Here is a 24040-nt window from a genome sequence, read left to right on the forward strand (position 1 = left end):
CACACTCTGATGTAAACAAGCACGGATGAGAAGCACATGGCGGAGCGCGTGAGAGACGCTCTGGATGAAAGCACATGTATTCGCTATGGTGTTAATCACAGCATCAAATACTTAAATATTTAGACTTAATAGGCTATTTATTTTCAAACTTTTTAAATCGGGACTACGACCACTGATCACTATACATAGATCAGTGACTACAACATGCCCTATTGTTTGAAAGTGTTTTGATTCTTTATTGTTCGGTCGCACATTACATTAGGGCTTCATTAGTTAACATTAGTTAATTCTTTAGTTAACAAACTGCCAATGAAAAATTCTTCTAAACATTCATTAATCTTAGGCGATTCCACAACAACGATTTAACAACACATCGTTAATATCAAAAGTTATAACTGGTTTCGGTCCCTTTTTGTCTAACAGAACATTCTCAGTCAGTGTTGGGCAATATTCCTCTTCTGTAGCATATTTTTCATGTGGTGTTCCTCAAGGATCAACTTTGGCGCCGTTATTGTTCTCGCTGTACATGTTACCCATTGGTTCAATCTTTTGGAGTTTGATGTGTCGTATCATTGCTATGCCGATGATACCCAGCTTTACATACCATTTAAGTCTGCTTTATACCAACTAACAGCCTGTCTCCAAGAATTGAAAGCATGGCTTACCGATAATTTTATGCATTTGAATGACGATAAAACTCAAATTGTTCTGTTCAGGCCAAATGAGAAAACTGATCTGAGCACTGTTGATCTGGGCTCTCTTTCCCCGTATTGCTCTTCTGAGGTCAAGGATCTGGGCTTAGCGACCTAAAGCTGAATAAACAAATTAATTCTACTGCGAGTGCCACCTTTTACCATCTGTGAAGATTAGCAAAAGTTAAACCCTTCCTAAGCAGGAAGAGTTTTGAGATTGTAATTCATGCTTTCATTTCTTTACGACATGACTATTGTAACTCGCTATATTATGGGCTGCCTGTCTTATCTATTCATCGTCTGCAACTGGTCCAAAATGCGGCTGCTCGTTTGCTCACAGGTAGTTGCAGAAGGAATCACATCACGCCAATCTTAAGATCATTGCACTGGCTACCGATTTATTATCGTATTCAATTAAAAATTCTGCTATGTGTGTACAAAGCTCTAAACAATCTTGCCCCTCCATATCTCTCTGAATTGATTATTGTGGTTCCCAGAGCTAGATTGAAATGTAGGGGTGACAGAGCCTTTGCTGTTGCTGGCCCCAAGCTACGGAACAATTTGCCATTATCAATCAGAACAGCTTCGTCAGTGTCTGAGTTTAAAAGTCTCTTAAAAACTTGTCTTTTTTCCCATGCATGTTTTGTGACTGTGTTTTTCTAATGATGTGTTTATCTTATTGTGTGATTGGGACAATGTAACTGTGTACAGCACTTTGGTAAACTAAGGTTGTTTTAAAGTGCTTTATAAATAAATTGAACATGTTATTTAATGAGCTAACATGAACTAAGAGTTGTATTTTTTAACAAAGATTAATAACTTCTGTTGCAAATGTAGCTACTGCTCATTGTGAATGTTAATGCATTAACTAATGAGATTTTATTGTAAACTGATACCTATTGGTCTTTATAATTCTTTTGCACTTTAATCTGTGTAAAATTTTACAATTTATAAAATTTTTGTGTATTGCTTTATTGTAGGCCTATTTAAATATTCAGTTAAACTTATTAAACGACGACAAGACTTTTTTGCAACTAAATTTCAATATCATGATAATACCGTATACCGTGATAAAAGCATACTGGCATATCCCTACACTGCTGTGAAACTTGTGCAGCGTCAGTGGAAGCACTCTCTCGCTCCGAAGCACCGCGCTGACTCTCACCTTGCCGTCGGAGGCCGTGTTGATGCGGTAGTGGTAGACGCGGCCCTCGTAGCGCAGCGAGATGGACCTCTGTCCCGGGCTGCTCTCGCTCTCGCGCACCAGAAAGCTGCCGTTGATGCCGCTGCTCAGCAGGTACTCGGCAGCGTTGCGGGACACGGGCCCGTGGTACCAGCTGTGCTTCTCCAGGCTGTTGACGGGCGTGATGTAGTTGCTGGGAACCCAGCCCTGGCCGTTCTTGGTCTGCGCCTCGCACCACTCGCCATTGTGATTGTATCCCAGAACCCTCAGCTTCTCTCCTGATCAGAGCATGAGAAACGGGTTACGTCACACTCATAGCGATGCCTATTAAAGCGGTCATCGGCAGCATTGGGGGTAACGCATTACAAGTAACGTAATCAGATAACTTTAAGTAACTAGTAAAGTAACACATTACACATAAAACACAAAGTAACACTTTTTAGTTTAAAGGGAAATATCTGAGTTACTTTTTCAAACAAGAAAAAAGTATTAAGATTTAAAAAGTAACTCAAAAGTACCGTAACATTACTTTCCATAAAAAAATAACTAATGTAATTAGTTACTTTTTAGGAAGTAACACAATATTTGTAGTAACAGCATTACGTAATCAGATTACTTTTTTTAAAGTAACTAGTAAAGTAACATTACTTTTTAGTTCAGAAGGAAATATCTGAATTGCTTTTCAAAACGGCATCATTTAGCATGGCACAAGCTCATTAAGTATGTTTGGATGCACTTCGAAAAGTTGTTTTTTAATTGGAACACAGCAAAAATGACGGCGCAAATAAGAACTTATACATGCCTTCCCGTTATAGATATGTTCTCACGTGAAGCTGTACTGATGGCTAGCAACTGTCGGTGATCAGCTCATCCACATTAGATGCCTGATCTCCATCAAAGATAGAATCCATCAAAGAGCAAAAAAACTCAGTTCTTGAAATTTGTTTGCTATTAGGGGTGGGAGAAAAAAAAAAAGGATTCTCCGATGCATCGCGATTCTCTCTTCAACGATTCTGAATCAATACTGAATATTTCAGAAATATTTCTGAGCTTGTTTTTTTCCCTGCATATGGCACATGTGCGCTAGAGACGCGGCGGGCTTCACTGCACAGAATTTACACTGTGAGACACGTGCACATTGCTTGACAGTGTGTGATTCCACCCGCCGTGTTTTCTTTAGATATGCTTTCATTTACGGCGTTTAGAATGCAGTACTATTAGATGCACGAAACTCACGCACTGACAGACTTTCACGTGCGCTTTGTGTTTGTTTGCACTTGCATTTTCTAATACTTTTATATGAAACTGATGTAAACAGAGTCAGTTATGTTTTCAGTGCAGGACAAAACATCTGATATATGGAAACAGATCAGTGCATTAGTCTGAATGCAGCCTGTTAAAGCTGCCGCTGTCTATGATCTCATCAGTAATAATCAAACAGCAATAATGCTGAGGAAAAAAAGAAAAACCCATAACTATTGTCTGTAAACTTTTGGATACTTAAAGAACACTTATTTTAAATAAGTAATTGTTTTAAAAGGTAGCCTGCTTATATAATAAAAAAAAATTAAGTAAATTTTGCACAAAATAAATTTGATTCAAAATTTATATGAAAATGTAGCCATGTGCAGTAATATTGAAAACTGAGAATGTGACGCATCGTGATATTTAGTTGATAACGATAATCATAATTTAATTGATTCGTGAAACCAAGATTCACACCCTACTTTTAAGGTTTTTTTTTTTTTTTTTTACAGTCTATGGGCAGTACTGACACACAGATATTCCAACTATAAATAAAAACCATAGAAACTGCAATTTTGGTTAAGATGTAAAGTTGTAAAGATGTATTTGCACAGCAGAAGAATTAATTGGGGAAAAAATGTAGCTCAAGAATCGTTTTGGAATCGGATCGTGAAGTGCCTGAAGATTCCCAGCCCTATTTGCTATGTATCCAAATAAAAGGATTACATGCCGAGATACTAGCAATCTTCTTTTATTCTTATAAAGTGCAAAAAAGTGCTCAGTGCATATTAAAATCTACCTTCCTCAGTGTTCACATTCAATTGAAACGGTTCATTTTTCGATTTAGTTCCTCACATATCAACACACGTGTATCTAATCAATTAAATTAATTAATCAGTGACAGACCATTTACTTCATTGGCAATTTACAAATATATCCAGAAGAGATACAGAGAAATACAGAATCAACCTTTTATTTGCATTTCAAGAATTGATTTTTTTGCGCTCTTTTTTTATTATTTTTTTCAAGAATTTAGTTTTTTTTTGCTCTTTTTTTTTTCAAGAATTTAGTTTTTTGGCTCTTTGAGGGATTCTATTACTGACTTGAAATCGTGTTGCATGTGAATGGAACCAAGCGCAAGATCCTCCTTTTTTACATTTTTGATCTCCATCAAATTCATGAAGTGTTTATCATAAAGACTCATGACTTGGGCCACTTTTTCATTGTGTACTATGAAGATTTTTGGCTCTTTGACGAATTGCTTGCGGGGTTTGCATTAGATAAAAGCTTCTGCTAAATAAACAAAGCTGTACTGTCTATGACTTCTATAGGAGACCCTGTGCATTAATAACAGCTCGTTATGAAACAGCGGAGTGAAATATCTTTATTCCAGGTACTGAATCCACACGCTCTCATTATCTAATGAAGTGACGGGCGTCTGGACGGCTGTAGATCTTCCCCTCACTGATTTTCACAGGCTGAATGGAAAGAACTGACATGTTGAGTAAGATAAAGGAAGAGGAGGAGAGATGAAGAATGAGCAGCAAATATGTGGATTTCCAGTCAGACATGTGACCTGATACGGCTGCTAATAAACGGCGGAACAAAGAGCAGCTTCTCTCGTGCTGTGACTGCAGGAGTCCCAAATAAAAACAAGAAAACTCATTCACTAATGCGCAGTCTGCTGTTGATACACAACAGTATGAACTAGAACAAAATGCCCATCTTAAAGGAGACTTTATTGTAAACAGTTTCTTGGGTAATGAAAGCAGGAGGAACGAAATCTGATCTGTACATTATTAGGTTGTGCAGTGTCTTGCAGATACCTTAATGCACCGCCTAGAATCCTTCACCTCATTTGGTGTTCCTCGTCAAAAATGACGGCCTTTTAAAAATCTTGTTATTACCAGCAAATCTTGGATTTAATCTTTTTGTCGACTTCTTTCAATTAGCACAGGTTTTGTGTTTCTTTAATCAATATTTGTAGCAATAGCCAACAATTGTCTATTTCTCTTTTATGCCAAAATCATAAGGATATTAAGTAAATATCATGTTCCATGAAGATATTTTGTAAATGTCCTACCGTAAATATATCAAAACCTAATTTTTGATTAGTAATATGCATTGCTAAGAACTTCATTTGAACAACTTTAAAGGCGATTTTCTCAATATTTAGATTGTTTTGCACCCTCAGATTCCAGATTTTAAATAGTTGTATCTCAGCCAAATATTGTCCGATCCTAACAAACCATACATCAATGGAAAGATTATTTATTCAGATTTTGACCCTGGTTTTGTGCTCCAGGGTCACATATGAGCTTATGCTCCTCAGTTTAGGAGTAAAAAAAACATTTACGGATAATTTTGGCGATATTCACTAAAAATCGAGGTGCATAACCTCAGATCAATGAGGGCTATGATCAATCAGCTCCAAAAACAAATACAAAGCCTGTGCTAATTGAAAGAAAACAAGTTGATAAAAGGATTGAATCTAGTGTTTGGATTTAATCCACTTAGCATAATGATAGATCTACAAACAGCTTTTTGAAGGCAGGTCATTTCTGACCTGGAAACACCACAAGTGTACCAATGTGGAAAGTTTTATTCCAATGTTATTAACTAGCATTTTTGGGAAAAAGATCCTCTCCAGATCAAAATGACCGGAATACAACATGATGGTTAATTTAATGACTTTAAACTTTCATAATTAAAAGGTGTGTGTTCACTGGTATTAGTGACATCTTCTAGACTGAGTCATGATGAAGTGCTTATTCGGATGATGAAGCATGGATGTGTTTCTCACCTTTGGTGATGCTGAGAGTGTTATCGCCGCTCGCGACGAAGTCATACAGCGCTACGAACAGATTGGGGTCATTTTCGCTGGGTCCCGCCAGCAGATTCTCTTTGGAGTTCCAGCGCGCCGCCTCAGACAGACCCGGGGCCTCGAAATCCGGCCGCTGGAGCGCTTCTGCAAACACACGAGGGAAACGACAATAAATGACACTGAATATGAGAATGCATGATAACATGTGACCCTGGACCACAGAACCAGTCATAAGGGTCAATGTTTTGAAATTAAGATTTATACATCATCTGAAAGCAAGATATCTGCAATGAAATAAGAGCACAATAATTCTGACTAAAATATACATTTTGCTGAAATATTTGTAGTTGGACAATAAATGTGACGTGTAGAACTTTAAAAAGTAAGTGTATTTTTATGATAGCACTAACTGTGAAGTGACTAATGGGGTTATCAAAAGACACAATTAGTTAGTCTGTGCTTTTGCTTTTATTATCTTCATTTTTAGATTAATGACTTTTAGCTTAACCTCTGCTTTAAAAGCATTATTTTTGTTTTTAGATTGTAATGTTACAATGTTAGAATGTAATGTGATTTTAACACTTTTTTGCACATAATATATAGGCTTACATGGTCACATTCACTTTATTTCTTTTCATGTCTAGTAATTGGGTGGATGTGATATATATATATATATATATATAGATATATGACAGATTTTTTTTTTTTTTTTGGGGCCATATTGCCCAGCCATAATAATAACCCACACCCCAAATGTAATCATCAATACGGTCAGCTCACAGTACATCACCACAACCGTGTGTCATAAAACATCATGGACATAAACGCCAATCTGAACTCTTTAATAGGGGTGCTCCGATCAGGATTTTTAAGGCCGATCACAGAAAACAGTATCTGCCGATACCGATACCGATCTTTTTAAAGCCATCTTTTTATCATATAGAATTATTTATATTGATACTCCAATCTGTATTTTTAGACATTTATTCATTTTTGAAAATGGGGGGAATTCCCCTCTTAGGTGACTCTTGTGAGAGGTTTTTTATTTGAGGGGTGGAGGGAGGCATTATATACTTTTATCTCACCTAAATGTTTGATCATCCAGTGCATTTTTGTTTTTACAATCGTGCAGTTGTTGCAGAAAAGCTTATACACAGCACAAGCCTGATTTCACACAGGAGTCCACTACTGTTTACCACAAACACAACACTTATCCATTATTCTGATTTGAAATCCAAACATTGTTACTGAAAATGCTTTTTCATTGTGATTTTTTTTTTCTTTTTACAGCAATACAATCTTTATAGACGTGTTTAAATGCAATATAAGCAACACTTATTATTCAATGCTTTTTACTTTTGCATTTACTTCTAGTTTTATATATCAAGTTGCTCAAGGAAGTGGCAAAACAGTTAAACTACTTTTCTTACGTTATCACAAACATTCTAAATTAACTTATGACTGGCAGAAACAGTCAGCTCTACTGCATTTTCTTTTGTATTTAATCTTTATTACAAACAATCCTGCGGTTCATAAAGAACTTTGCTTTCCATACTTCCACGAGTACCATCTATTATTGCCTGGTTTATCTAAAAGTGCTCTTTTCCTTTAAGCCTAGTCAAAAAGCCATATGTGTTGACTGTGAAACTGTATAAACTTTAATAACGATGCCTCTATTGTGCAAGTGACAATTCCCGTGTCAACTATGCAGCGTGCAGCTCGCTTATAGTACAGACGCAATGTGATCTGAAGACATTTGCGCATTTTGAGAGGGAAAGAGAGAGCGCGGTGCTTCACTCATGCTGTTTATGAAATTATGTCTCACAGAAAGTTTAAAATGACTTATTATTTAATGAATAAATATGAATTGTACCTCACCTTCAGCATTATCATTATTGTACCCGCGCCGGACAGAGACTGAGATGGTGCTGCTGCATGTCGTGCCAAACCTTTCAGCTTGAGCTCGGTTTATGAGATCTGCCTTTTTAGAGACCGCCGATCAAACATCCCAAAGCGATTATCGGCCGATAATGATTGATACCCGATCAATCGGAGCACCCCTACTCTTTAATGAGTCACATTCATTACTCTGTGCCATGAGAAAACAGACCTCAGACACATAAACATGGCAAATAAGATACGGCAGAAGATTTGTTTTCATATATAAACTGACTGGGACATGAATCAGCTTAGAGAGAGAGAAAAAAAAGAGTGTTTTAATCACCCAAAAATGTGACTTCAGTCATCATTTATCCACCCTCATGTTAACTGTGAAATGCAAAAGGAAAACATCTGAGCAGTTCTCAATGGCACCGATGACCTCAAGCCCCGGCAGTGGACGACTGCTGCTTTTATGGGCATTTTTGGAGCCTGACAGCCATGATAAAGATTCTCCTCGTGTTCCACAGAACGACATGAGAGTCAGTAAACAATGAGGGAATGGTTAACTAACCCTTTAATCACCCGTAAAACACCAGTGCATTTGGGTAGTTGACAAATAATATGGATTTTTTTTAAATCTATATCTCAACTCAATGTTCAAGGCATGTAAAGGAGAATTATGTAACTGGTCTTTCACAATTTTTAGCTTTGCAATTCCCATTTAGCATGATCTCATGTTAAAGTCATGAGACGCCAGTCACTATACAGCCACAAAGAACATCAGGCTACAATCAGATGTTTCTTTCACATTTCAGCTCCTTTATACACCACCAGTCAGTTTTTGAACGGTAAGATTTTTAATGTTTTTGAAATAAGTCTCTTCTGCTCACCAAGCCTGCATTTATTTTATCCAAAGTACAGCAAAAGCAGTAATATTGTGAAATATTCTTACTATTTAATATAACTGCTTTCTTCTAAATTCCTGTGATCAAAGCTGAATTTTCAGCATCATTACTGCAGTCTTCAGTGTCACATGATCCTTCAGAAATCATTCTAATATGCTGATTTGTTGCTCAAAAAAACATTTATTATTATTATGTTGAAAACAGCCGAGTATAATTTTTTTCAGGTTTCTTTGATGAATAGAAAGTTCAGAAGAACAGCAATTATCTGAAATAGAAATCTTTTGTAACATTATGACTGTCTTTATCATCACTTTTGATAAATTTTAAGCATCCTAGCTAAATAAAAGTATAAATTTCTATAATTATTCTGACTCCAAGCTATTGAATGGTATAGTGAGTAATGTTACAAAAGCTTGTTATTTCAGATAAATTATATTTAAACTAATAATAATAATAATAATAATAATAATAATAATAATAAATGTTTCTTGAGCAGCAAATCAGCATATTAGAATGATTTCTGAAGGATCATGTGACACTGAAGACTGCAGTAATGATGCTGAAAATACAGCTTTGATCACAGAAATAAATTACAGTTTAACAGATATCCACATAGACAGCAGTTATTTTAAATAGTAAAAATATTTCACAATATTACTGCTTTTGCTATATTTTGGATCAAATAAATGCAGGCCTGGTGAGCAGAAGAGACTTTAAAAAACACTAAAAATCTTACTGTTCAAAAACTTTTGACCGGTAGTGTACACGTTCATGCCATTAGAGCAACATTTCAGACTTTTAATAAAAGACAAACTGTTACTGGCGTTCAGTAAAATCTCTGTGCTTGATCAATCGGCCTGAGATCACAAACCCTGAACAAACTCCAGAGAGCTCACAGAAGCGCAGATGCATCCAAGCTGCACGGATCTATCCAGACAGGAATCAGATTTCCCAGTGTTCTCTCCTCCCTCGTTTTTCCTCTCTTTCTTTTACGGCGAGCCAGTATGTCTGGCTTTCCTCTCCTCGTTCCCCCTCCTCCACTTTCCAAACAGACAGAAGGAGCACCGAGGCCTGTGATTTTCACGAGACCATCAACCCCAGATCTGTCCGTCTGTTCATCTGAAAACCGTGGCCAGACTCGGCCGCTCTGTAATTGAGATTCTTATACACACACACACACACACGTTCGCCATCACAGACGCTTACCTTCCAAGTAACAGCTGGAGGACGAAGAAAGACCTTTTTTGGATTTACAGCCCACCAATTTTAGACAAATCTCCAACATTTTCATTTGCTTCCCAACACAACCAATTACAAAAAAAAATCCAGTTCACAAACTATATAGCTGTTCTGTTCAAAAAGTGACTAAAAACATAAAAAATCTGTCCACAAAGTTTGCGTTAGCAGCTTATGTCATGTATACCGTGAAGATGAAGTCAAAGACGGCTAAAAACACTGACATCCTGACTTCGCGCGGTTCTTCTAGCAACTTTCCAGAGTAAGAGGCTCCATTTTTTCCCCGGTCCAGTTCTTCTCGTTTACTCAGTCCGGTGAGGAACTAGCCATCCATACGGATAATTCTCACGGTAAAAACACGAAGAGGAGTTAAATGAAGCAGTTTGAGGACAGTGTTGTCTTTTTCATGGTGGCGGCTGAGAGACGATCCACAGGAAAAGCAGGACGCTTGTGCTGATCTCTGCCAACAAAGAGGCCCTTTCAGGACGGAGCGCCGGAGCCGATGACATCACGGCCCTGGCTCCGCCCCTCCAGAAACCTGCAGCATTATCTGCAGAGAGAGAGTGTAACTGGAACCTGCCTTTGTCTTTCAGTCCCACACAGCTCTGTCTGCTTCGCTCTCGTCACAAATGTTTTCACTTTGAAACAAAGGCACAAGTGCACTTCATAGGGTCAGGATTATTCCTGGCAAACAGCCAGCATGAATAAAAGAAATTAAAAAGACAATTCAGTAGGGCTGTCAAAAAATTTTTTTTTTAATTTCGAAAATTTGTCGAATTTAAAATAAACATTCACATTCGAATGCAAAAACGTTGCATTTGAATGTTAGGTGTGCGTCAGGCAGCTTTATCAGTGGAGCACGAGATGTGATGACGATGTGAGTGTCGTTGCATTTTAATGCTTTATTTAGCTCATCCAGCTGAAGCCACTAGATGCGGCGCTGCTGCGCTGTTCATTCAAAATATTGCAGAAAAAGAGAACATCAATGCGGAGATGTTGTTTACCTCAAAACTGAAACCAAGCCGTTCACACAGATCGCATATTCATCACATTTTCTGTAGAAACATCTATCAGCGTTACACTCGTGTCTCACACAAGAGAGCCGCATGTTTAGAAAGCATGTAAAATTAATGCAAGTTCAACTTTTAAAAAACACGTCTCGAGAGTTTATGACGGTTTTTCCAGCCCGATCTCACGGCAATTCGTTCATACTTTACGAGGTGGCTAATTCGTACGACCTCACTCGTACAAATTCCAGTGTTTCCGCGACATTCATTCTGCCATGGAGGGCCGCCGCACCAAAAATCATCCCCGCCACGGCTGCAGCTTCTAAGTGGCATCATAGTGACGCCGCTTGCATCATTCACAGTCGGGTAATTAGCAGAGAACACAGCAGAACTTGAATTTCGCCGCAGGATTGCGGCTGTTGATAATAATTCTACTCATTCCCGCAGGTTCTACGCTAATAATGCGATGACAGATGACGGAATGTAATATTTGCACGTGCTTTTGTGTCTGAAAGTGAAAGAACTCACGCTCACTCTCTGCCTCACCAGATCAAACAAACAAACAAACAAACAAAACTTAAGCACAAATATTGTCACCTGCACTTTAAAGAACACTACAACTACTGATTATTTCAATAACTGATTAATCTGATGATGATTGAAGACTATGAACCAAAATATAATAAAAGTATCCATGTTGTTTCAGGGCTCTAGACCAGGGGTGTCAAACTCATTTCAGGTTGAGGGCTGGATCGAAGAAAATGTCCCGTTGTGTGGGCCGAATTACCTTGTTAAACCATAGTTTGCTCACAATTAAGTCACCTTTATTTATATAGCGCTTTTAACAATACAGATTGTGTCAAAGCACTTAACAGTATCAAATCAGAGGATAGAGTGTCAGTAATGTATAATGATAAGATTAAACACTCAATTTTCAGTTAAAGGCATTTCATTATTGAATTCAGAGATGTCATCGTCCAGCTCAGTTTAGTTTAAATAGTATCTGTGCAATCAAATCGACGATACAAATAATAAATTACAAACAATATTAACCATACATGCTACACTATAATTTACAAAAAATCTAGGAAAACTTTTTTCAAAGATGATGCTATGTTATTTTAGAGGTGTGCAATATTGACACAAATATTATTTTTTTAAATATTAATAATTACCATATTTTGATGAGTGTGTTTTTGAGATGGTTGGTTTAAGGCTCTCATGGATAAATAAATATGACACTAAAGCTGCCAGTAGGTGGCAGCAAGTCCCCGTCTTAATGCGTGATCCATTGACTCATTCATTCAAAACGATTGATTCGGAATCATTGACTCAAATGATTTGATCAAAAAGACAGATTCATTCAGTAACAAAATACACAGTGCTGCTCGGAGATGAATAATTGGTCTTACTCCGGCTTTGTTAAAAACTTTTGCTTGCCGAGACAGAGATAAACAGACAGCATTGTGACTAAAATGTAACACGCTTAATACTAGCATCTTGTTTGTTGAGCTGTTGTAGGTAACGTTGTGTTTAATCACAACCCGCTGCTGTGGTAAAAGTGTGTGGCTGTTCTTGCATCTGTTTTTTTTGTTTGTTTTTTCACAAGAAAACCAACATGTTCACCTTCTCTGGTTTAAGAAGCGGTTTTTACTTTACTTTTGCTTGAAAACCAAATCCTCTGCCGCCATCAATTCCGCAATATGGAATGGTGTTCCCTGTGTTTATACTACACATTAGAGCTGAAACGATTAGATAACATCATTGACAACGTCGACAAGAAAACATATTTCTCAATCTTATATGACCTAATGTAAAGGCCTGTAATAACACGGTTTGACAAGTGTGGCGCTGTAGCGCAAGACTGTGATTCATCCTTTCCAGCTGCAATCCAACAGAAGTAAACATATTTATGAGAATCGCATTCTGTCGGAGTGCAAACGAAGCCGAACCAGTACAGTGTTGGAAAGTTTTACAAAACTACAAACAAAAAATGCTGTCATGCGCGCAGACCCGACAGCTGTTAAGAAAGCATCTGATTATAGCAATGTGGATAAGTTAACAAACTCTGCAATCCACACTCGGGTCATGCCAAGTTTATTTATGTAACACTTTATGCAATAGATTGATTTAAAGCAAGCAGCTTTACAGTATTAAACATGGAAAACAGTGTCAGTGTCACTTGATTTTCTGCTGTAAGGCAGCTCTATGTATATAAATCTCTATAAGAGGATCTGAGGTAAGACACCAGTCCAGTCTGTGCTGAAACGCTGCTGTCAATCAAACTATCGTGGGAGGGGCGTCACACAGACAGGCATCTGAGATCGGCTCGAGTTGAGAAAGGGGTAAAGATTTTAGTAGATTAAAAAAAAAAAAAAAACACTGGGTGGATTTTTATTATTATAGGGTTGTTGTGTACACGCACTGCCAACACACATTTATGTTCAAACAACTTGTAAAAGTGCATGTATCATCCGGTGACCCCTTTAACAAATAATTGATCAAAGCCTGGTGAAATAATCATTATATAACTGAATAATCATTATATTAATCACTAGATTCATCGATTACCAAAATAATTATTTGCTGCAGCCCTAGTGTCAGTACATCAAATAAAACAAGGCATCAGTTTATTGATTTTGCGCTCACGTCACACTGCATCCAGTGTAGACAGATAGAATCACTGTTTATAATACGTTTTATGTTCTTTAGTCGCATCACACCGTTTGTGACCACTGTAGACAAGGTGCAAATGTAAAAAAACACGTTATAACAAAAAAAGGTTTGTCTACACTACACTATGAATCCCTTATTTACACTGTGTTTATACTTTGCTATAACGAAACAATTCTGACTTAAAAGCTTCTGATTGGCCATGGCATTCACAACCGTCTGTCTGTGATTGGCTACAATGCTCAACGCAGCAAAACGTGTTATAAACAGAAGCCGATTTTTCCAATTTGATCGATCATTTCGAATTTAATGTTTTGCAACGATTTTAGTTTTTAGAAATAGAGGAATCACAATTTTGAGTAGAAATATTACCAAATGTTAGAATTAGACACTTTGACAATATGCCAATGATAACAGTAAAGAGAAAACAACGATGCAATCACCAGACCTACCTTTAACAAATACAGGAGTGTTTGAAAGCAGATATCGGTTCGACCTGGTAACGCATAAATGCTGGTGTCGCCACGTTTTTAAAATGCAAGCATCGACTTGGCACCGAAGTACTGGTGCTTCTGACGACACTAGAAACGTGAACCGGAGACTTGCACTGGAGAATCCAGCAGTCCCTATTTTAGATGGCACAGCCGGCAAATACGTCAGCATGGGGTTGAGACAACGGCTGATATGGTTAAGATGCAGTCCAGCCAAGAAGAGGAAAACTCAGCGATCCACACCACACCGAGCACGAGTCTGACACTCCGCTCCATTAACATGATCACGCCACTGATTGCAGACACAAAGGAGAAGCTCCTGTATCTCACAACTAAACCATTCAATTAAAGATGCAACGATCGACCGTCTAGGAGGCTAAATTAGCCGATTTTCCGGATGACCGGTCTGTTTTGACGTCACACTTACGGCGACTGATAATGTATTGAAGGCGTGCCAGATGAGGCTTGCGGAGAGAGAGAGAGACTCATGCAGAAATCAACACTAATGAGCGCAACAGCACACACACAGTTATAGATGCATACTACGGTAGTAAAAAAACAAAAACTAACTATTTATAATATATAGGTTAGGTATGCTACATTGCACGACCAAAATGATTCAACACGATTGCAATGTGATTTTATACAACAGTAGTACAATAAACGAAGTTAAAATTAAGTGACTTACATTTTTAGACACAATATTGACTGTTTTTGTTTAATGTCGCTAATGAAAATGGTTCCAATCAAAGCCACAGCAGAACTGTTTTGCGTCTCCGAGCAACACCGTGGCGTTTCGTTACTGAAAGAATCCACGTTTTTGAATGAATCAAGTGAGTCAATGATTCAGTAACCCATTCATAATGACTAGTTTCTGAATGAATCAGGCATTCTGTTGAATGAAGGACTAAATGATTCACTCATTCAAACAGTAATTTGCCGCCACCTACTGGTTTGATTTTTATATTTAAAACTATCATTGCATTTTCCCCAACATTTCTTATTTGTACGTTTAAAAACATTTTTTAAAACATTAATCTTATAAAATTCGTTTTGAAATTCGACATTTTGCTGATGTATTCTGTAAATAATCAGATGCAGCCTCTGTGTTTGCTGCAGTGGAAAGATGGAGTTTATCGATACGGATTTCATTTGAATGTTAACAGCTCTACAGTTTCTTATTATTCTAACTGAATTAATTGAAACAATGTAAGAATTTGATGTGAAAGATGACACACAAGGTTATTGAAAAAAAAAAAAAAGACAATTTAAGAAAAATAGTGGGAAATGGCATCTGTTTTGTTATAATCAGCAACTTTTCTAGTCACAGAGCACTTTATTTTGAGAGTTGTTTAAGTGAGAGAACATCTGTAACTTTGTCCAGATTGGGGGACTTGTAATGTTTAATAATTTTTTATTATGTAAATAATTTTTGCATTAAAAAAAAAGTATAGATTTTGCAGTAACTTTGCCTCAAACCAATTCAATTATTTTCCCATCTTGACAACTACACAACTTCTGGTCTGTGTTAAGGTGCTGGAACATTTACTGCTGCCTGGTGTATTTTCACAGGTGAAATACAGTCATTTCAATGGGAATTCCCACAATCTGGAATTCTGTGTAAAGGCAAAAGAATTCCCCAGATTTCCCAACGAGATGGAGTCATTCACATGAATTTTCCATGTTGACATACAGAAACCAAAAGTTTGCTAAAGTGAGTGCATCTCTACTTTACAAGGGATTTTTACATTTCCTGAAGAAAACAAAGAACTCTTAAGAAGTTCAAAACTTGCTTTGCTGTGCAGTTGCTTTATTTAAACTGGTGGTCAGGAAAAATTAAGACTTTAGGACTTTAAGACCAAGAAAAGAAAATGTAAGGAATAAATCAAATGAAATGCTGCCAATACGGCCTCAAAATGCAAATGTCTTGAATTAGCAACCTTTCAAAGCTTGAAAATACAACTTCTGATAGAGCTCCATCACTTTGTATTTATTTATTTTAATTCTTTTGTCTTCCAGTACAAATATCTAAAGATACACTTTTACTTGAGAAACAAAAGTCTTGCAACTTAAGAAAATGTATCTCTCTTAATTGAAGGACGTTTGGATATTTGTATTGGAAAACAAATACTGAGGAAGATGCAAGCAACATTTAATGCCATGACTATGAATTTGATTTAAGAATGCTTGAATGTGTGAAAGGCTGAATTAGGACTTTTTAAGACGTGCACTTGTATACGTGTTTAGGGTGTTTGGGGGATTGTGTGGTTTCTGAGGTGTTGTAGGAAGTTGCTAAGGCATTGCTAGCGTGCTCGATGCATTTTCTTTCCATCTGGCGTTCAACACGCATGATTTGATGAATCGTTCATGTCTGGATCGCAAATGCTGCACTTACACACTCGACTTTAAGACTTGATGAGCACTAGCGCTGGTGATCTAAACAGCTCTAATAACTGAACGCTGAAAGGGTTTTCTCATTTGCGCAGACAAAAGCAAGGGCTGGAGAGGCAGGTTTTGTGAAAGAGGGGGAGGTGACAGATGTAGAAACATGAAGCACATTGCTCAGAGATGAGCTCATAGAGAATCATTTATATAATCCACTCTCAGTTAGCTGACGTACACCATCCCTCTCCGTCATTAAAAACACTCTTTCCAAACCGTAGCGCACGAGTGAAGCAGAGCCTGCAGTGCTTCGCATGAGAGTCCTTTCATGCATTTATTTTAATGTGAAGCAGTTAGCTAAATGTGGACGTCTGCAGGGTTTCAGCATTAGCGCAGGAACGGAAACATGATCCAGGTGTACGGGCTGCTGGGAAATCACAACAGGCCTGACGTCACTCTCAAATCACACACACACACAGAGAGAGAGAGAGCAGCTGTTTGCATCAGGACTAGTTCAGTCCAGCAGATTTAACATCCACAGTTAGCATATCTAGGGAAATCTAGTGTTAGATGTGGTTAAGGTAAAGCTGATAACTGAGACGTAGCATCTCTGGCCCCGAGTACAGCTGCTATTAACATCTGGCTCGACTGATCCACACAGAGATGTGATCTGATCCTCATCAGTCTGTCTGGAGTGACATGAAGAAACAGAACAAACTGAGACGGACTAAATCCAGAAGAACTGTGTCTCCAAGACGCTTCAAGACGTCTCCTGCAAAGCTACAAACATTTTAGTCACTTGTGTAAAAATGCTGTAAAATGAGGATGCCGTCAGTTTGTTCATATAATCACAGACAGACTGATGAGGATCAGATCAGATCTCAAAAATCTCACTGGATTATTACAATTAATGGCTGAATGGATGATTGGAAATGTAATCTGATATTTCCTCCAGACACACTCCAGCAGAAGATAGAAAGAACTGACTTTAAACCATTTTTGTGTGTTGGTGAAAATACTAATGGCCTAAGACTTTTGCACAGTAGTGTATATTTTATATCAATTAATTTTATTTCACTATTTACATTGTATCTGCTGTATTTTTAAAAATCAATTTAAGGCTTTTTATGACCCTTTTTAAGACCTGCATAAATAAAATGAACACTGTATGGGGTAGGGCAATGTTTATGATAACATATTAAACCGTAAAATGACATGATTTGCAGTTCAGATACAGGTTTTCACAAAAACAAGAAGTCTGAGCGTTCGTGACGCTCGCGGTGATTTCAGCGCCTGCCGTCTCACGAAATGAGGACAGAATTACATGAACAACATCTCCAGAACTGCTCTTAGAGTCAATGCATGAGCATTTTAAGTTCGGTTTAACTTCAAGACATTGTGCTAGAAATATATTACATTTAAGCTTATTTAGTAGAATGTACAACTACTGTTGAAAAATTTATATCACTTTATTTTTTAAGGAATAATCACACAATATTTCTTCCATGTTTTAATTTTAGTAGTCAATCTCCTTTATTTGCCAAAAAAAAAAAAAAAAGTAATTTTCAATAATTAAAAGAAATTAAATTAATGTTTTGTGCCTCCATTTGATAACCAGAAAAATTTTAATACACAATACAGAATTTCAGAGGGGGGGAGGGGGGGATAATTCATAAGGCTATTGTTTTTATGCAATCAAATAATTAGACATGCTAAAACACAGAATTTAGTAGCAATAAAACATAAGGTGATAACAAATAAAACATTTCATAGGGCTCTAAACATGTAATTCTTGTTAAACTTTTAATCAACTAATGTGAAGTTGTATAAGTTTCATGATTTTAATTAATTAGACATGCTTTTTGATTAATAAAATGTAATTTAACCATTAAAAAGGATTCCAGAAAAATAAAACAATTTTATGAAAAAATAAATCAGATTTCATAGGGCCCTATATTTAACACACAATTATGATAGTACATGGTTTGTATGTTATGTAACTTATGTTCATTAGATTCGGGATATTTTCATAACATTAAGAATGTTTACAGGAGAAATATCAAGCTGGTGTCACTATTAGCTTAGTATATAAACCACAAATAACTTCCTTCAATATTACATGACCAAAATCCACATGAGATCGCAATCGTAAGTTATTACAAACACTCGATGCTGGTTTGAAGTGAGATTTGAGTAAAAGCTTACTATTAATTTTATAAAAAGCCTTAGCTTGATGCTAATATTAGCTCTAATGCACCGGTTACTCTGCTGCGACTGCATTTCATCATGTATCAGAAGAATTCACGTAAGGTTGTAAGAAAGCTTTGTTGAGGGGATAAAGACTTTCAATTTCACAAAGTGTTAAACAACCTAATGTTCACCTATACCACAAAAGGGCTGTTAGTATATTTGTTGCATTTAATTTAATTTGTTTTTGTAAAATGTAACTTTATAATTGTCTTTTTTTTTTCAGTCATATAATTATTATAACACATAAAATACGTTGTGGGTAAAAAGTGTTTGTTTCAGCCAGTTAAAGGATGGGTACCTTGTCTGCACAAGATCAGGATGGGATCACCTGGAAAAACCCTGGTTACCTGCAGTTAACATCCAGATTATTTATTTCCGCTAGTATTATGTACTTACAGAATACTTAAGAATGTTAAAATGATTTATTTAGAAAATGTCTGTCTCATATTGTTTGTATAGTGCATCACAACTGCAGAATCAGAAGACATATCGCACACACACACACACACACACACACACACACACACACACACACACACACACACACACACACAGTGTAATCTATACAGTGCTGTAATGAGAGACAGAGGGAGGAATGCACACGGTACGTTCTTGTCTTGTCCTGTTCAGTCTGTTATTCGTCCCACTGAAACAAACCATCCTGAAGCCTTCATGTTCTCACAAATAATCCAACAATAAAATCAACCACAAAAACATCATGGAATGAACCTCGAGAGGCTGTGTGTGTGTGTGTGTGTGTGTGCTACAGTGATTTAAAATTAAAGGTGCTTCATTAGTGAAATGACTGTATTCTGTAAATGAGCACCAAACACAATGTGATATTAAATTATAAGGAACTTGGCTCTCAGTATTTGTTTCTGCTGTGGTTTCAAAATCTGTATCAGGAATTGTGAACTTTTACAGCTATCTAAAATATAGTAACCTTATTTACAGCAAAATACACTTGATATATATCACTGATGAGTTCCAGTACTAATAACATTAAATAATCATTACAGTATTAATAATAAATAACATAAAATAATATTAAAGGTTACAATTTCAGTCCAAACCATTAAATTCAGTTTTATTTTTAGAGTGTTTTTTGTAAAAACATTTACAATTGTACATTTAAAGGTGGCTTTAATAACTTATTTTCAAAACAGATTTATTCAAATATATATATTAAATAATGAAGACATTAACAGGTTCAGTAAATATATATATAGATATATAGATAGATAGATAGTGCATATATTGATCAAAATACTGCTCTCAAGAGTTCCTTTTACAAGCTGGCTATCAATTTTATGGTCATCGAATGTCTTTCCGGAGTTAAATGTTACATGAAATTGTGATAAAATTGACCACTTAAAGCCGAGACCTATTTGTTATGTGACCCGAGCTGGCAAAATGAGTCAGAATGCACACACGCTAATTACAAGCTACAAGAAAAACAAGTGATAAAATAAATAAATTTACATTTGGGTCAAATTTCAGGTTTTCACAAAAATGAGTTTTCATTGCACGACCCCGATATACACACACACACAGAACTACAGTATTTCAAAATGTGTCTTGGCGAGTATTCACGCAAACATAACCTGTTATGTCTAAAGTGAACGTTTGGGGAAAAACATCTGATGTGTAACATAACATTAAATCCGTGCATTACAGTAGATCTTAGTATACAGGTCGTCTGTCTCAGGAATGATAATCTAATAATAAAAGGAAAGGGAATCACTCACTGCATTTGATTAAACTGCTTTATATGTAATGAATACACTAAAGACTGCAGTGATTTTTCCATTTGATTATTTGTTTTTCTCGATTCTTTTTAGATGTAAAACGAAGAAGGTAAAGCACTGTAAGTTTCTTACATTTGTTCTGCTGTTTATTTGCATCTTTATTCTTATTTTTAATAAATATAAAATATGATTAATATAGTAGTTATTAAGACAAAAACAACAATAAAACAAACAAAGACCAACTTATTATATACATATGTTAAATATAGAAATATTGCTGAGCATATATGTTTGATTTTCGCTTTGACTCCAAATCCTCTACGTTACTAATTCATCACTAGAAATGACATCAATAGTGGAAAAAGCTGGCCGAAAACATTATTTAAATCAATTTTTTTAGCTCAGCTGTCATGGAAAGGAACACACAGGATTGTGGGATATCAAAGGCAGTAAAGGACACATCTATGCTGCTTTCTCAGCTTTCAGACGCAGCCTGAGAGTTCAGAGCGATCCTGAAGACACCGATCAGCATTTTATGTCATTGCTTGACTCGGGCTACATCACTGCTTCTTTGCATGTAAATATTTTGCATGTATATTCTCATGCTGCCCATTACAAGCCTTGGATAGAAAGAGAGATCGTGAAGCCGTACTGAACTGGCCATGCAGGAACAGCACGAAGAAATCAAGCACGCTCTGATGAAATAATCAATATCAGCCACAGAATGACAAACACAATTATCATACAAGATCATGCGTTCCAGACGCGATTGTTTTTGCTCATACGTGACTCAGAACGTTTTATTTCATGACAGTGTGAACAGCACAAACCACATGGAATCTGATCTTTTCGATTCTGATTCGGGTCACTATAGCCTCGTTTACACGGCAGGTCTCGATGCCCAATTGACCTATCGGTAAGCCCCTCCCCTCGAACGCAGACTAGCCAATAGCAGTCGAGTATCAGTTGCACGGGGAGCGGAACTCGGACATCTTTAGGTTTCAGTGCCACAGAGAAACACTGGAAGATCCGAAGCTCGCATCGGTTTCATGGGGTTTATGCTTCAAAAATGGAAAAACGATGTGCCTGGGGTCCTTGTAACACTGCTTCCAGGTGTCCTGAGAGGATGGGCGATATAATCCATTACATTTCCTGAATCCAAACCAAACAGAGCAAAATGTCCCTAAGCATGCACCCCCAATACAAATAAAGACAAAAACAATTTTCATCTGCTCAAGCAGAACGTTAATGTTATCTTGTGCTTTAGCAAGGTATCTCTGGCTAAAACTAGCTAACGGTAAAGTTAGTGATGCTAACCTACAAACCTAAATAGCGGACTGTTCTCGCGTCTTGTACAGTGTAGGTCAAAAACACACAAACGTAGGTCTACATTTCAGTGCCTCTCCATATTAAACTGTTTAAATCTACATTAATTTAATCGTACCCTGCGATACATGAACAGTGTTGATCCTGCATGTTGTCATCCGCGATCGTGATGACCGACCGTAATATGAGACTTCTCCCGCTTGCATTGTGATCTGTAAACCCTCGCTTCTAGAACCCACCGTATTTATTTTTAAATATTTTATAAATCCCTCCATGGAATATTTAATTCCCATTTGGTGGCCTTCTGTGTCCAAAATTGTGCAAAAACACCGTGGGACAAGGTTTTCACACTGCAGATGTCATTGTAAGACTGTGAGCAACTCCGAGGGAGCAACAGTAACTAAGGGGGGGCGGGGCTTACCGATAGGTCAATTCTGATCTGTTGCCTATATCCGATTTTCTTGGCCGTCGGTTTACACGTTCTTTCAATTGTGACCCATATCCGATTATTTGCCATACCTCCTTGTTTCCGGCGTTGTTGTCACTAACCGCCCCAGGGTTGCCAGGGTTTTGCAACAAAACCCACCCAATTTCTACTCAAAACCAGCCTGATTGCATTTCAAGGGGGGTCCCCCAGTAAAAATTCCGGGGTAAAACTCATTTTTTGGCAGGGTTCCCTGGTACAGTTCTCATTCCAGGGGCTAAAAATCAGGTTATTGGTGTTGCTTCAACCCGCGGACATGAAAAACAACCCACAGCAATAGAGTTAAAGTAGCCCAATTCGGCGGGAAAACAGAGGACTTGGCAACGCACTTCCACATGTGCTTCCTGCTGAGAATAACAGCACGTCATTAAACCACAAATTGTCGCAGTTTTAATGACATAAAGACCTCAATGCCTCAGAAAATCCGATCTACCTGATACATACCTGATTTATTTCCACATTTGTGTCCCTGCAGCACAGAAGCAGTCATAAGCAGCACAGCTATATTTGTAGCAATAGCCAACAATACACTGTATGGGTCAAAATTATCCATGTTTCTTTTATGCCAAAAAGTAAAGATCATGTTCCGTGAAGATATTTTGTAAATTTCCTGCCGTAAATATATCAAAACATCATTTTTAATTAGTAATATGCATTGCTAAGAACTTCATTTGGACAACTTTAAAGGTGATTTTTTCAATATTTAGATTTTTTTGCACCCTCAGATTCCAGATTTTCAAATAGTTGTATCTCAGCCAAATATTGTCCGATCATAACAAACCATACATCAATGGAAAGATTATTTATTAGAGATGATATATAAATCTCAGTTTAAAAAAATTGACATCACATATGAATGAAATATGCATGTGCTTTTTCTTGTTTACACGCTCATAGAACACATCCGATCTGTGTCGCATGAGGGGAAAAAAATCTGAATTGGATCACATTTAGCTGACAGTGTAAACGAGGCCTAAGAACATGAGCGGTCGCTCATATAACATGAGGCCATCATCAGCAGCGCAGAGAGAATCGCACGACAGGTCTGAACACGTTCAGTGTGAATTACAGCAGAAAACACTGCAGCGCTGCCACAGCTTCATGCGTGAGTGTGTGTGTGTGTGTGTGTGTGTGTAAGGACTCATTCAGCAGATGATCCTCCACAGCGACTAATGAAGGTGTCTGTGTGTCACCAGCCTAACAGGCTTCTAGCTAAAGCCTTAACCACTAAACCACTATCTGAGAGCCTTCAGGTGGTGTTTGATCCATACGAACAGTTCAAAGGTCAATACCAATAACTGGAGAGCAGTGTGACCGATATCACACTGATGCGACGGCGGAGATGCACTCATACACCGCCATTCAAAAGACATTTTTGAAAGATATTAATGCTTTGGGGCCTCACAATTTTGTGGAATAAAATAAAAATAATAAATAAAACCGATACCGCAGACTGTGACTTCACTGAATAAATGTATGCTTCACTGGTTTCTGAGTGATGCACTGCATTTATACACGTGTAGTCACACTTGACAGCACTAATATATATATACACTATTTTTATTACTCAATTTTTTTTTAAATTACAGTGCAATTAGCATAATTTTAATAGTTTTATTTATAGAAGTACATAATATTAAATATTACATCAAAATAAAAATTATTACTACATAGTCATATTTAATTGGTCAAAAACAGTGGAAAGTGTTTGTT

The 24040-nt window shown here is 37.1% G+C and overlaps 1 protein-coding gene across 2 annotated transcripts in view; it reads right to left on the reverse strand.

Moving 5' to 3' along the window:
- The window catches only part of abl1 (c-abl oncogene 1, non-receptor tyrosine kinase), a 44394-nt gene that overhangs the window by 18550 nt on the left and 1804 nt on the right, over positions 1 to 24040 (reverse strand). Inside the window, exons 1-3 of one of the 2 annotated variants that reach the window (XM_058774441.1) lie at positions 9937 to 10510; positions 5924 to 6088; positions 1858 to 2153 (exon numbers count right to left, since the gene is read on the reverse strand). In XM_058774441.1, the coding sequence (XP_058630424.1) occupies positions 1858 to 2153; positions 5924 to 6088; positions 9937 to 10021 (546 nt within the window). In that variant the 5' untranslated portion in view covers positions 10022 to 10510. Of the gene's footprint in view, positions 1 to 1857; positions 2154 to 5923; positions 6089 to 9936; positions 10511 to 24040 lie in introns of those variants that run through there. The other variant, XM_058774440.1, reaches the window with a different exon arrangement.

Source organism: Onychostoma macrolepis, chromosome 05, assembly GCF_012432095.1.
Source record: "Onychostoma macrolepis isolate SWU-2019 chromosome 05, ASM1243209v1, whole genome shotgun sequence".
Taxonomy (NCBI): Eukaryota; Metazoa; Chordata; class Actinopteri; order Cypriniformes; family Cyprinidae; genus Onychostoma; species Onychostoma macrolepis.